Below are 15,514 nucleotides of genomic sequence, written 5' to 3' on the forward strand. Positions count from 1 at the left end.
AATGTCACAACAATAATGATGCTAACATTTCCTTTTCAATGAGTCATATCTTGGAATTGGCCTTGCAGATGAATCACTTGGGACCTGGCATATTCATGGTATACAGCCAGAAACTTTGAAGCTAACTAAGCCTCATGTTAATCACTAAGACGGATGAAAAGCTTTCCCAGGCTTGGTGCATATACATTAGTTTTCAGAACTAAGAACAGAAGATGAGAATATTACTTACTTGTCATACTTGTCCATGGCACAAACCCACTTACACATACCCTCAGCTGCAGTGGATGCAGTTCTAATCTTTTCTGGCACAAAGTCTGGGTTGGTAATGTACTTGGTGCGGATGATGGCCATAAGATTTGGAGGAATGTTATCTTTGTCATACTCATGGAGGCTCTGGAGAAACCTTAGGTCTCCCAGAAGCTTTTTGGCTGGGCCCCAAAAGTCTTCCACTTTTTTACCAGAGCCTGAGGGGTCCGGCACACGATCTGGTTTGATGCCTTTAAGAATGCAAATTGCCTCCATAACCAGCTTGACTGCTGTGGGTGGGCTTTTCATGGACTTCACCACTGTGATATCCTGTTGCCAGAATCATTAATCACTATTTGCTGTACACTACATTTAGCCTTTGAGCCATATTAAAATATTCAGCTTTTACCTGAGGGGTCAGAGTATTCAACGCAGCCAGGGCCGACTCCAGGATGGGCATAGCTTCAGCCAGGTCAGCATCACATTCATCCTTGATAGCTTTGGCAGCCATGGCTTGTTCGTTGGCCACTGCTTCATCTATTTTCACCACCTTCTCTGTCTCAGCCACCTCCACAGATTCATGTTCAATCACCACCATCATCTCATCAACCTCTTTGCTAGCTACAAGCAGCTGTGGCTGTAGAGCCTCTAGCTCAACTTGCATGGTAGCCACTTGTTCTGCAGCTGATTCCAGCTTTTCCAGACCGACCTCATAGCGACTTTTCATCTTCATCACCTCACTGAGCAAAGGACAGAGGGATTAAAGGGAACCGCTTACACCTGCAAACTAGATTTTTGTGCCGCTTGATTCACATCAACTGATGAAGTCAATTTAAACTAAAACCTAAAAGCAGCACTTGAATGAAAAACGTTACAAAGGAATAGAGATACATAAAATATATCTTGATCTTACGCTCTTCTTGTCTTCAGCAAAGCTTTGAAGGTGGAAATGAGCTCCAGATATGAGGTTGGAGTGACATAATTGTGACGCTGCAACTCAGTCAAAAAGCGGTGAGACAAATTAACGGTTGAGGTGTGGAAGCTCTTGCACATAGTGATGCAGCCTTCTCGGGCCTCTTCCGTCATCTCAACATCCTCCAGGAAGCGGCAGGCCACTGCCTGCAGGGCATCTTCAGGCCAAGTCTAACAAGGAAGGAAATAGGTTGTTTTCCTGTTTTTAACAGGTGTGCTTCCAGACATTTCTATTTACCCTCTGCTATGTGGTACTGGTAATGTTATCAGTTACTAATGAAGCATGGAGCATGAAATACACTACATGCTCTGTGTTTACTGGTCAACTATTAGTGCAAACCTCTGATGGGACAAAAAGCACAGCAAAACATGTATGTAACATACATACACTCACCTGAAACCAGTCAATAGTACAGCAGTTAATGAGTGCGGGGAAACGTCTCAAACGGTCCCTGAAAGCATCTCCAATGGGACTCATGGCCAGCACCACATGCAGCTGTGTGCGACAGCGCTCTAAGAACATGTTGAAAAGCGACAAGGGACTGCCATCTGTTTGTTTTTCTCTATCACGCTGCCTGTCCAGCACACGCATTCGCTCACAAATTTCCTGCTTCTCATCCACCGCAAACAGGTTAGGCACCTGGAAATAAGAAAATATTTACAATTTCGCACCTTTTATCCATGTGTCACCATCTGTTCACCTGAATGAAGTAGTCAGTCTCTCTCTTCCATCCAATTTACCTCACCAGTGTTGAGCAAGTTGCCAATGTCCTCCAAGAATGACTCCATTTTGATCTGAGCGTCTGTAAACAGGAAAACTCCATGAGCCTCTCCTTCCGTAGCCTTCCTCAGGATTTGTTTCAGGTCATCGTGCCATTCAGTGGTTCCATAGGTCTTGGATATTTCCACCTGGAAAAGCTCTGCCTCTGCCATGTAGGCAGCCAGACGGGTGAGAGACTGACGCCCACTCCCACCAACCCCTACCAGCAGGGCATGGCCACTGGGTTGCTTGAGGATGCGGGAAATCCGGCACACATGCTCGATGGCAAAACGGAAGAGCACCAGATTCATTGGTGCTTTGCTGGTGTTGTTGAACTCCTCCAAGTGTGATTCCACAACCTGTCGTAGCCGATCTAAGTCATGAACTTCGCGGTAGCTGCGGTCCTCACCTTTGGGGTCATGGAAGTCACAAAACATGAGGCTGCGCAGGTCATCTTCAGTCACCTTTCCATCTTGGTCCTGGTCCAGATGCTGGAAAAGCTGATGGAAGTTCTCCTTCATGTGAGTCTGACACACAACCTGTAGATGACTTACAAGCCAGGATCGATCGGTGTCGTGGACCAGTCGATCGTAGTACACCCTCAGGACCTGTGGATTAACAAGAAAAGGAAAGAAACAGACATGTGCAGAGACAGATATGGACAGATCTCAACACCAAATCTTGTTGGCTTGACTGAAGCTATTATATAATGGATTTCCACTTTCCACAGCAATACGTTAGGTTACTTTAGTAATGCTGCTTTCATGTACCTCATACTGTTTGTAATGTACGACATTACCTCATGGACCCAGAGCCGTTTGATGACAGACTGTTCCTCTGCAGTCTCTGGCCGTGACAGGCAGATGCCCTGGATAACCCGGGAGACATCACGTAAATTGAACAAGTAATGGGACTTTGTGGGGGTTGGTAGCAGGTTCTTGGTGGCCTCTTGGTAAACTGACAAAGTGCTATGGACGATCTGAGAGGTCAGAGTAGCAAATGCCTTGGGGAATAAAAAGCTGCAAATCAAATGAATTCATTGGTGAGATCCTGTTCCTGGAGTTTAGTCAGAAAAATTAATCTGTAATTGTTGTTTTAACTAAACACTGAACTCATAAATATATGGTATTATCAAGAATCTATCTTCAAACAAATATAACTGTTTTCAAAATGCAAAAACATCTTTAAAACATATATATTTTTAAAATGCAGCTGCCATATGTGCCTGGATGAGTGCTAGTGGAGATCTGAAATCTGTCCAAAAGATCTGATTGCTTTTGGTCTTATAGTCTCTGAAGTAAACAATGTGGCAGAGCAAAAAAGGGGGGAGCAAAAGTACCACCTTTAATCCTCAAATGACTGACACAGACACTGATGTACAGAATAATTGGATCCTAGCTGGTATTTACTATATTTTGCTCAAAAAGATCTTCTGCAGTATTGAGTAACTGATTATCCTGTATATGCAAGGCATGGTTATTTACACAGGTACATTTGGTAAATTTGAATAAAATTACTGTCTCAACATCCTAATTGTTAGTGTTACCATATGGTAAAATGCCAATTTGTGATCCTGGAGAAGATTGTATACATGGTCTTCTCATCAAAGTCATTAATGGTGATCATGTTGAAGTGACGCAGGAACCGAGGAGTGACAGGGTTACGCCCCCCACCTAAAAAAAAGCAGACAACAAAATACAAACTGGAATTACTAACTCACAGTTTGAAGCCTGATAAAGCAAGTATTTTACATCCTTGTCTGTAAAATACTTACACAGTATAGTATATGTAGTAAAAATTTAAGGAATTTGTTCAAAGGTTTTGAGCGCATTTTGTTGCAAAATGCAAGTTATTAATATATTGACATTTTATCAATATAATGAAGGGCATGATTCCAGTGAGAAACATACTGGCTTCCCTTTGAGACAGTTTTTACGGTTGAGTACAGAAGATCAATAGAAGCCACGATCACATGGTGTTACTGCGATCACCTGAAGCTCAGCAAAACCAGTGTGGTTTTGGCAGACTACCAAGCAGCTTCCAGAGGAACAAGAGGCCTGCTGTCATAGTTTAATGCAGGGAAACAAAGTGTAGAAGGTGGGCACCTAGCAGTCAAATCAATGAAAAACTCAACTGAGGCCACAGTACCTCTCCTCTCTCCTTTACCTGAGATTGACAATCCCTCCAACCTTCTTCGATTGGGACAAACAATGGCAAGAAAAAATCTAAACTTAACATAAAAATTATACATTAATAAAATCTATTGGTTTAATTAAACATGTGAAATTTTTTTGTTTTTATTTGAATTCTTGAGATGAGTCATCTTGACCAGCTATCACCGTGGCAGCTGGTAAACACTTGGGACAGCATTTAGTTTCTGTGGCTGCCAGATATGCAGACCTCAGAAAAACTAAAAAACTGTCAGCTCACGCATCACCAAAACTGTGGCCACCTGAGAGTGGCTCCCATCCCCTTCCTTTTGCAGCTGTCACTGCCAGCTGCTTCAGTGGAGGAGGCTGCCTTCATGTTTACACTGGTTGTTGTATTGGAGACAGATGTGGTAAGCATTTTTTCCATTTGTAAAAACCTTAAGGCAATGAGAAGCTCACAAAACGGCAGGAAATGGTTTGTGACACTGACTCAACAGTCGCTCGAGCAACAGAAAAACAAGAATACTCACTCTACAAACATTTTAATCAAGCACTGACATTTCTGTCATTGGCTGACGGCATTTCTAATTAACCTTTAAGTATCAGTGCGGCTACTTACCAGGTGGTCCCATCGCACATATGATCAGGATATCCGTCAGATTAATCATGGCGCAGTCCTTCAAGTCATACCAGTTCCAGTGATCAAGCCACTGGCGAAGCAGCTCCACAGGAGGTTGTGCACCATAAACCTCTCTCGCTGGCATGTTTACATCATCCACAAATACCACCTAATAGAATGTAACATTAGTATTCTTAAACTTAAACTGCATATACTAGAGAAAAACAAATTATCTGGTGTATTTAAAACTGTACGCTGCCACACTGTTTAATGCTCAATAGATCGAGTGCACACCAGCAAAGAAACAAGATGTTCAAAAATAATAAAATGTAGGTGATAAAGAGGCGCTACCATTTTTTTCCCCACTGGAGGGCCAAACACTCCTTTGCGCCGCTTATCTAGCTTGGAAATAATAATGTTTTGTGTCTGGGCAGCTGTAGTCTGGGCTGAGAAGTTGATAAACAATGGGGTGTACACATCCTTCTGTATCTTATTCAACAGGAAGTCCTAGGCAAGAGATTTGAAATATGAACACAAGTTATCATCAGATCTCAAGGTATGGGAGCATACGGTAAACAGTATATTACATTTCTTTCTTTGTTCATTATTTATTATTTGTTTATTTACCAGGAGTAATGCATCTTAATGGACATCAGTGTATCAAAAATATAAACTGTAAACATGGCAGATTACAGCAAACCTGCTAGTTTACATCTGTAGTTTCAGGGCAGGTCACATATTACTTTGTAATAAAAAAGATACACAGATATAAAGCAAGAACAAACACTAATAACACATCACACAGAAATGTGTTACTGATCAGAGATCTGGTGTTCCGTTAGTAGAAAGGGTGATGGTCACACCAACGTATTCCAGCTATTCAGTTTATTTACTTCACCTTCCTCTCCTTTCCTGCTGATCTTCTCTATGTTATAACCAGGTATATATCACAGCCTTAACTGAAACCTTCTGTTAACCTAAAAAGTCGATATCAGAGGCACTAAGTAAAAGTTCCTCTGGATATTTACATCAAATTGGCTTAATATTTTTGACCTCGACAACAAGGTATCACACTCCAAGACATGAGACAAACAGAAATCTTGCTCTTGCACTCAGTGGAGGGTTTATACTCATAAAGGCTTTCTTTCTGGTTTATTCAAATCCTACAAGTGATTTATAAACAACTAGGTATGTCAGTAGTAGTAATAGTTCTAGAAAATTAATAACCTTGTTGATTGCCGCACACAGAAAAAACAAACAAACAAACAAACAAAAAACACTGTGCTCATTTTCACCCCATTTTAAATTAACACACCAAAAGTACCTGTTACAAATACACCTTAAAAGGATCATTTTCAATTTTATCTGGACAAATGATTATGATAAGCTTTTTAATCTAATTAAAATGAAAAGTGGCTGTCAGTATGTATTTCATTAGAAAAAATTCTCAGTTAATCCCTGAAAATGACTCCAAAATAAATTGTGAAAAGAGGTGTCTCCCTGAGGAGAAGCTCTAAAGTAATGGTGCACAGGCTAAAACGGTAAAATCAGTGACTTTTTCAAACTGCATGAGTTTACAGAAAGGACATTTTACTAAAAGCTCAAAATAACGGGCACCCCCTGAACAAATCTCCTTCTGTGTTTATATGAACAGGGAACATAGCATACATAGAGAGCTGATGCATTTTATTAGGATTTTATCTTTAGGTTCAGAGCACATCCTTAGCTTGCTTTCTGCATAAGCATATATTAAGCGGTCATATGGAGGTTGTCAAACTATTTGAATAATGAGCTGCTTAATCAAAGGGAGCGTGTGATGTGAATGATCACAAGATGCAGACAAAGTGCATCACCCTCTTCCCTAAATTATAAACCAGCAGCACCACTCGTCTGAGTCTCACCCCAGATTAGTGTGGTGCAGGTGAATTTGCTTTAAGTAGTCGGTCGAGGATACAAGTGCGGGCACGGTGCCATACATATTCACATAGTCTGAGCGTTTATCACTTGTGCCAGATTTGGGATTCTGCCACGGTCTGCTGGTTATGACATGGGACAGAGCCACTTCAGCAGGCAGGCAGACAGACAGACAGTGGAGTACAAGGCAGACTCCCCAGTGAGATGATCTCCACTCACCCCAGAGTCTGAAGTTTGAACTTGCTAATGGATGAACTAATGAAGCAAAGGAACGGAGGACGGATTAGTCCTTGATATAAATAGTCAAAGCACTGCTGAGAGATACTCTGTATTCTTCCAAGGTGGTCATTTCACACCTGGCTTCTGTAGCTGCCTCCAAATGATTGGTGTGCTCGCAGCACTTACTCTAGCCTGGGACTGCAAGTCCTACACATAAGTTTAATCATCTGAGTCAGTGATGCTATCAGTGGCACAGGCAATGTTTGTCTGTATCTGATAACAATTTATGTAAATAAAAAACAGCTTTAAAGTGGACAAGATAATAATAGCAGAACAGGGCAATGTCCTAGTTTTGTCTCAAAGTGAAAAATGTCCTAACAGACCACATCAGAGTGAGCTGATTTTCAGTGAATTTAATCAAAATTTGAATAATCTTTACCTTTTTACAATGCAATTTTTAAAAGTTACAGGCCATCAAAATACATACATATTGCCATTTTGCCAAAGCAATATGTATTACTCGTAGATGACTTATTTAACTGTTTGTACTATGTAAGATGTGGTTCTGACTGGATATTATCATCATTGTTTGTGGACATGTGACCTACTGCATCACTAAGTTAATGTCTTCTGAGCATTCATAGCTTCTTAAGTACAGGAAATAGAAAAATGCAACATTAGAGTTCTGAAAGAAATATTTAAGCTATGTAAAAAAATGCAACCAAATTAATTTTATTTACACTCCAAATGTCACAACTAACCACCTTCAATTGCAAATTAAATAGCTTTTCACAGAACTGTAGTAAAGTAGGAAACACTATTATTGCAATCCTGGATCTTTGATTGGTTTTCTGATCATTCACAAAAGAAAACTAGACAATTTTAAATCAGCTGCCCTAAAGTATATCAGGAAAGACTACTGGACCATCAGGTTGCCAGCTGTCTGTATCAGTGTTTGCAATAAAGTATAATCAAGGCATTCATTTTAAAAATTAGAGTTCAGGATGACATGTAAGAGCAAGGACATGTATGTATTTGCAGGTGAGGAGAAGAACTTGAACAGAGCCAGGTCTTAGTGTGGGTAAGAGACTGGCAGCTACAGTAAGTTCTGAATATACTGCCCAAGGGCTTTGTTAGGCAAACAGTACACTGTTGCAGTAGTCTAGGAGGGAGGTGATGAAGATATGAGTGTGGGTTTCAGTCTGAGAATGAAGGCCATTGTCTGGAGAAGTTCTTTGGGTGGTAAAGGGCAGATTTAAAGATGGATTTGACATGTGATGGGAACAAGAGAGCAGAGTCCAGGTTGACACCCAGTTCGCAGACTTATAGAAATGTGTGTGAAATGGAACATCCACCGACATTAAGATGAAGATGAGCCACTTTTGCGGGCAAAGTTTTGAAAGCCACAACCAATAGTTCATTTTTATTGTACTTTATTTTGAAAAAGCTGGTTGAAATTCTGATGTCATTCAACCAACCGACAAAACCAGAGGAGGGAGCTAATTGGACAACTTGTAGTTGAGATACAATAGAGCATCAGTGGAAGGTCGCCATATGGTGACACAGTTGTTTTTGTTGTTGTTTGTTTTTTAGAGAAAGAGGCAAAAAGCAGCTGTTACCATATGAGTTCTACAGAGTTGCTGATCACGTCAACCATGATGGGAGACAGGGTAGGTAGGCACGACTTAACAAAGGTTGTATTAAATGACAGCTATTATAATAATGTGGACTATTAACATCTTAGATCAATTTCACATTCAAAAGTGGTTTTATTCTAAATGTAACTACAAATTAGGCACTAAGTAATGATTACATCCTTCTATTACAGCAATGTAAAAAGACTGTTCTTGTCTGACATCATTTGAACTAACAGCTTTGAGCTTCATAGAGTTTGCTATACTGTGTATATTACCTCAAATCAGTTTGCGTTAACACAAAATACTGTAGTGCTTTCGAAAGGTTCGATCTGTAAAGTAGATGTATTGCATGACTCACTGTAATGTAGACACTCTTGCCAGTGCCAGTGGGACCGATGAAAATAGTGGGTTTCTGGTGAGTGACGAGTAGCTCCATCAGTGCCATGTAGCGTACTGTGTTCTCAGTGGGAACAATGATCTCATTGAACTGCATGTCTTTGCCTATGGGGGGAGCAGCCTTTAACTTATCTGTCCAAAGCTCCCACCTGCCCGGGCCCTGACATGGAAATAATGAAAAGACGAAACTTTCATTTACGATATAAAGCTCAGTGAGTGCTGGACACATACAGTACCAGACTACTAATCACAGATAATACTATTTGATGAAATGGCCACCGGGCTTGTCAACAGTTAAACTGCTGCTTAAAGCAGGAAGGAATTGCTCTCCTCAGATCACAAGCACGAGGAATAAGAGGGTACAAGGATCACAACCTGTGTGTGTGTGTGTGTGTGTGTGTGTGTGTGTGTTTGTTTCATCATCTGGTATGTTATCTCTCATGTACATATGTCCTTTTCAAAGCAGATATTAAGAATATCTCAAATGTCCGTGTTGAAAAGGGAACTAACCTTTTTCTAAGAAAACAATCCTTGAATGAAAAATAAAAAATTACTAAAATTTACAGCACATTAAAGCCAGATGGCGGGATGTGAAAGAGACTGCAGTATGCAACCATAAAGGTCACAGACAGACAATAAATTACTGTCCCTTTTCCCCAACAATCTCAGGGGAGGAAAGATTTATTGGTATGTCACTCCATCTAGATAACAAAACTCAGAGTTAAGTTCTTTTTTGTACATATTGTGATTATGGCAAAAACAAAACCACTGCTATCTTCAGTTTTCTTGTTTTTATTCTATTTTATTCAGGGTTAGGATTTATTCTAATCCTAAAACACTTGAAATTTATATACCAGCATCTTATAAATATCATGCACAAAAGTATCTTACCTCTTGCACTCTTACCTCTTTAACGAAGCAGTACTCGTAGAGGGTTCCCTTAGTGGGTAAGGGGAGTGTCAGCTGATTCGGTGGAGCCTCCACAGTGACCAGAATGCCATGGCGGGCTGCTGTCTCCTTACTTAAGGGGCCATTCATCACCTCTCTTACCAGAGCATCAAACTTTACTCGGCCCAAATCGTCACAGCTAGCACCCACTGACCAGATCAGGCAGAACGTAAACATGCCCTTTGTAAAAGAAAAGGAACATCATTACTGGTTTTGACTGCTCAAGCATATCAGTATGTGTAGGGTAATTGCCAATAAACCAAGTCCTGGTTTCCAAAAGAAATGCTTCCAGTTGCATTATCATTTGAAGACTGTTTATTTATCACAAACTGAAGATGTAACGATGAACTCCTTCCTAAATAAGCATGAAAGTTTAAAAAAAAAAAAAGGTTATCCAGAACTACCTGTGCACACGGTCAGAAAACCGTGAGACTCCTAACCGCTCTGTCCATGCTCCTCCCCTTCCCCCTCACACAGGGTTTCATGCTACTATTGCACTTACATACTTAAAGTAAGAGGTACCCCCTTTTAGATTCCAATCCCAAACATTACTTTATGTAAACACAACATATATTTTCATATTTATTAATCCTGAAAAGATGACTTATGTAATGAATCTATGAATTATAAAACAAATACGAACTCAAATGTAAATAAAATTCTAAAGCAGACATCTGGCGCCTACAGTATGGATATATGTTGTGGATATGATTGATGAAATCAATGGCGAAAGCTCAAAGTTCAAAAAATAATAATTACTCCTCTACTCAGGAAACTGGGGTTGTTTATGAGCTAATCACATCCCACTCACCACAAACAACATTAAAATACATTGAAAAGACAACTTTCCAAGACATTTAAAAATGTCTGATGAGAAAAACTGTGCGGAGCCACTGAGTAGTATTAATTCCTTAATCCTCGAGGAATCATCTCACTACCTGAGGCCAGGAGAAGCCCAGGACCCCTCTGCAACAGCATCTGACGATGGGTCCAAGGATTTCATTCAAATACCATGGATATGCCTCCGCAGACTGTCACTGACCCACTACCAAACTGGTCAAACTGAACATGCCTTCTCCAGATCCTGCCTGTCACATGTGCTCATGATGAATCTGCTCTAATCTGTGAAAAGCACAGGATTCCAGTGGTGGACCTGCCACTTCTATGGCAAATGCCAATTGAGCTCCATGCAGTGAGCACAGGGCCCACTAGAGGATGTCAGGCTCTGAGGCCACCTTCATGAAGTGTGTTTTTGATGGTTGGTTAGGTGAAATTCACACCAATCGCCTGCTGGAGGACATGTTTTAGGGCCCGCCTGTCTCCTGGAATGTCCTGGTGAAAGACTTCTACACCGTAGTATATTTACCCAATGAGCAGTCTTAGACGACTAAATAGACTACATATTCTGGTGGGCGTGAGAAGGTAAACAGATACCACCAGTCTAGCATAAAAATAAAAATCCCATGGACATATAGGATCTGTTCTAAAACATTTTACTAAAGAGTCATAGGTTGTGTTTATTATACTAATTTAAAGCATTCAGGCACACCAGCCCAGCTCCAAGTACTGTCCAGGTTATTAAATGAGACAAAAAACAAAATCCAAAAAGAGAGGACCTTTGTTAGAACAAAAACCCAGCAGGGGATACTGTAGGAATTGGAAATGAAGCTTAGCAGCCTCATGATAGCTCCTGCTGTTAAAAAGCTGATTAATTCAACACTTTGATAATGACTAGCTGAGAAACATAGGAGCGAGGGTTGAAAGGCATTCATCAGTGCAGTATGCCACAGGGGGATAATAGCAGTGCTTTCAAAAGACATGATTCAGAGGCAAAAAATCAATTGGAACGGGGGGGGATGAAAGGGCTCATCTGCTAAAATTTTTCCGTTTTTTGTCGGGGCAGACCCTATTAATGCAGTAAATTTAGAAAGACAAAAGGAATATTTTCTTTTCTGTGTTATATCTGTATTGTTAACACTGAGCTACAGATTACAGAAAATAAATGCTTCCACACTTTAATACTTTAAACTACAGTATTAATTTGTATTACTCAAGTATGATTTTAGAAACAAACTGGGGTTTTTTTGTATCAAAGTAACAGCAGTATTTTTTTTCTCATTTACGTTCATGTAAGCATTTCCTTACACTTCCAAGAGCAACATCCCAGACTTACAGCGTCAACACAAAACAGAACCTGACAGTGCCAATTTTTTATGAGACATATTCTCAATTTGTATTCTGTGCATATAACAGGACTCAGATTTGCAGTACACCGCATATTTTTTAATGTGATCAAATGAGAACGGACACAATGGGGAGTCTTGGATGTTGGTTCAGTAATTCTAAGCTCTTGCGAGTTTGACTTTTTCTGTTTGTACTGTGTCATATCAACTAATTAGCCAAAATGCTGTATGCCGAATTATGCATATCAAAGAGGTACAGCGCTGCAATGACTGTAGGAAGTGAAAACTGTATATTGTGGACTGCTCTGTAAAGCCATCTTTTAGGGTTGGGCTAAAATGCTAAAAAGGTATAAAGACCTTTACTTATTTCATATGTTACTATGTTTTATATTACTTCAATAGAAAGTAGCAGCATTAGCAGCAGTAGTGTGGAAACAAACCTCCAGCCAGGAGCAAATATTTTTTTCATCCACATTCTTAATCTTTGCTTCATCCTGAAATTCATCCATCATACAGTCCATCAGATTCATGAGGGACTTCACTAGGTTGGTGTCAGACGTTGAAGACAGCTCCTAAAATCAAATTTGGAATAAGAATGATGTTTAAAAAAAAAGTCAACCAGCCTCAGAAAAAATTAATTTGTTAGTATAGAAGGCAACTATAAACATCTGAAAGTAACAGAAGCATAAAACTAAAATTACACAAAATTCATTTGCAAAAGAAATCATGCAAATGCCCCAGGCAGTTTCTGTTCAATTCCTGGCTGACTGGACCACTTGAAAGTGTTTTAAAAAAAGTTTCTAAGCACCTTGGTGGCCTTTCGAATGAGCTGTAGGCAGGCTGGCAGTAGGCGGTCAAAGAGGGCAGTGATGAGGTCTTTGTGCGTAGCACTGACTGTAGGAGGCAGGGTACTGAGCCAGGACAGCATGAGAGGCCGCCAGCCAAGCATATGTGGCTCCATGTAGATCATACCACAGCGAGACACCTGCCACAATCATTTATATCACATTAGAAAATAAACATGTAAACAGTTATCCTTCATCACTCACAAGAATATTGTTCGTAAATAACATTAACTATAAACCGTCAGGCAGAATTATGATAGACTCCTTATCAGAAGACAAAGCTATACAATGCTGAAAGTAGATGTGATATAAAAATGGCAGTGGAGCAAAAAACATTTACTGATAGTGCAAATTAATGCACAGTGCATTCATCACATCATTTGTAATTATTATCTAATGAAAGAGTTGCTGCCTTAAGACAGAAGTTCTCTGTAACATCCCATTAATAGCTTGGCAAAGAAGTACTAATAAAGCTAGAAGATATTATCAAAAACAGTAAATAAGTTAAGGTTTTAATAAACATACTCTTAAACAGAGAAATAAAAACTGAGGGATCAATAGTGCACAAAAGTGTTGGAAATACACAAATTGGGAAGAGTTCACTGTGATCACAAAATGTTTGATGCCTCTTCATTCAGCGTAATGAAAGGAACAGATGCCAGGCTATAGAGTATCAAAAATAGAAGTCTGTTTAATAAAAAAAGCAGAGGCAGAAGCTATTCTCTCAAGACATCTATGCATTTGAAGCACATCCTTTGTTTATGCCTCACAACAAATAACCAAAGAATATATACTGCAAGAAAACTACAGGTACACAAGGACTGCAGGTTATTTCAAATGGAAGAGAGAGGTGTGTCACCCCTGTGATCTCTTGTTTTGACGATTGACAGATTACGCACCCTATAGCACACATTTCCTTTAGCACCTTTGAAATTACACAGTGGAGGGTGGAAACGGTGAGGAGGAGGTTGGGGAGGATTCTATCTCAAGTGTTATGCCCTCCTGATAAATGTCACTGTGGCTTCGTAAAGAAATGTGGCTTATGTTAGCGCATGGCTGTCTAGAGTCTCCCAAAGCCAATAGCAGAGGTGACCGTATAAATAACAACAGTGCAAACAGAAAAGTAGCATTCGAAGACTGAATACCTCTGCAAAGGCTCAAAATACCACAGCATGCATGAACCGAGAGCCTGAACCTCGTTTAGAGTGTGTTTGTCTATCTTGAAAATTACGTCTGAGAACCGTTTTTATTTGTATAAATGTATTCACCAGGACATGGAATGGGTGAATACATATATCTGTTCAGATTTTCAGTAATTCTGCAAACAGAGAAGATCAACCAGTCAAATAACCCCCAATGATGTTGTTAATATGACATTTCAAAATGGCAGAAAAAGGCAGAAAAGGGGGCTGAATTCCCAAGAATAAAATTCTTCACAGTCCCACAACAAAACAGAAACATCTGTCATTCTAATTATTGAAACATTAAAAAAAAGAGAATTTCAATAGAACAAAAAAAAAATTCCCAATAAACAAACCCAGAGACCGCAGAGGTCGAGTCCTCTAAAACAGGCTTTTGACCAGAGTATTCATGAATGACTGAACTTCAAGGTGGCCTCACTATTTATAGTTCTGTCGTTATTTATCTTGTGCTTGGCTTTGGTTCAGGACCTCGGTTCATCTTCTGCCTGAAATAAGCTGTTTTAGCTTAAGACCACCTTACCGTCAAGGCTTTCTTCAGATTGAAGGCACAGCTGTGTGCCATGATAGAGGTATCTGCACTCATTGACATCATACAGAGCCACAAGTAGAACCTGCCTGATAGCCAGATTAAATTAAAGGAATCTCTCACCGTGGCTGGAGATGCCACCTCCAGGTCCATGGGTTCAAAGATGAGGCTCATTTGTGGTGACATTTGAATGATCTCACCGCTCATCAGACACAACTTCTTGTTGTCATCAAGTACTGTGTTCATGTTCTCGATCCACACAGCATCCACTGGACCATCAAAGATGAGCCATTTTCTGTCAGGGCTCTGAGACACACAAGGAATATGAAATTCATACCATAAGAAATCATTTCAACACAACTGAAGCTAAATTGTTAAGCTGTGAGGTCAAAACATAAAGTAAGGTTACGATTATTAACCACAATCATGAGCTGCTTGCTTGCCAGCAGTATGTTGATATATTCATCAGAAGACCATTTATGAGTGCAGTGACTCTGTATAACACTGAAGTTATGCAGTGTTGTACAGTGAAATATAAAGCCTTTAAAAATGACTGTTTAGTACAACCAACAGAAGTTTAGTGATGTGTAAAATCATTCTGGTGACTCTGTAAGTTTTATATTTTTGTAGTATCTTCATTTTTGCAGTTTATAGATGATCCCTGCACACTCATCTCACAGCCAGCTACAGTCAGAGATCAGTATGAAATGTCCAGCTCATTTTGAAAATAGCTGTTACTCACTCTGTTGCTGGAAAAAAAAAAGTCAACAGCTCTCAGCATCCAAAGAGTCGCAGATGTACTCAACCTGCAGTTATTTATTTTAGTCTGTGAGAAGAGTTGAAGTATCAAAATAACAGCTAAGATAGCGAGGTAATTCGGTCTGTCCTGCCTGTGCA

The 15,514-nt window shown here is 39.9% G+C and overlaps 1 protein-coding gene across 1 annotated transcript in view; it reads right to left on the bottom strand.

Moving 5' to 3' along the window:
* Positions 1-15,514, bottom strand: part of dnah7 (dynein, axonemal, heavy chain 7) — a 79,864-nt gene that overhangs the window by 31,141 nt on the left and 33,209 nt on the right. The window contains exons 32-45 of the mRNA XM_085374872.1: positions 14,741-14,923; positions 12,853-13,029; positions 12,485-12,616; positions 9,820-10,041; positions 8,876-9,073; positions 5,099-5,254; positions 4,748-4,916; positions 3,525-3,651; positions 2,778-2,997; positions 1,960-2,586; positions 1,613-1,858; positions 1,160-1,389; positions 656-986; positions 230-576 (exon numbers count right to left, since the gene is read on the bottom strand). Coding sequence (XP_085230998.1) covers positions 230-576; positions 656-986; positions 1,160-1,389; positions 1,613-1,858; positions 1,960-2,586; positions 2,778-2,997; positions 3,525-3,651; positions 4,748-4,916; positions 5,099-5,254; positions 8,876-9,073; positions 9,820-10,041; positions 12,485-12,616; positions 12,853-13,029; positions 14,741-14,923 — 3,365 coding nt within the window. The remainder of the gene's footprint in view (positions 1-229; positions 577-655; positions 987-1,159; positions 1,390-1,612; positions 1,859-1,959; positions 2,587-2,777; positions 2,998-3,524; positions 3,652-4,747; positions 4,917-5,098; positions 5,255-8,875; positions 9,074-9,819; positions 10,042-12,484; positions 12,617-12,852; positions 13,030-14,740; positions 14,924-15,514) is intronic.

This window comes from Diplotaxodon limnothrissa, linkage group LG16 (assembly GCF_057381915.1).
Source record: "Diplotaxodon limnothrissa isolate DT_005_m linkage group LG16, D_limnothrissa_male_GT1.1, whole genome shotgun sequence".
Lineage (NCBI taxonomy): Eukaryota > Metazoa > Chordata > Actinopteri > Cichliformes > Cichlidae > Diplotaxodon > Diplotaxodon limnothrissa.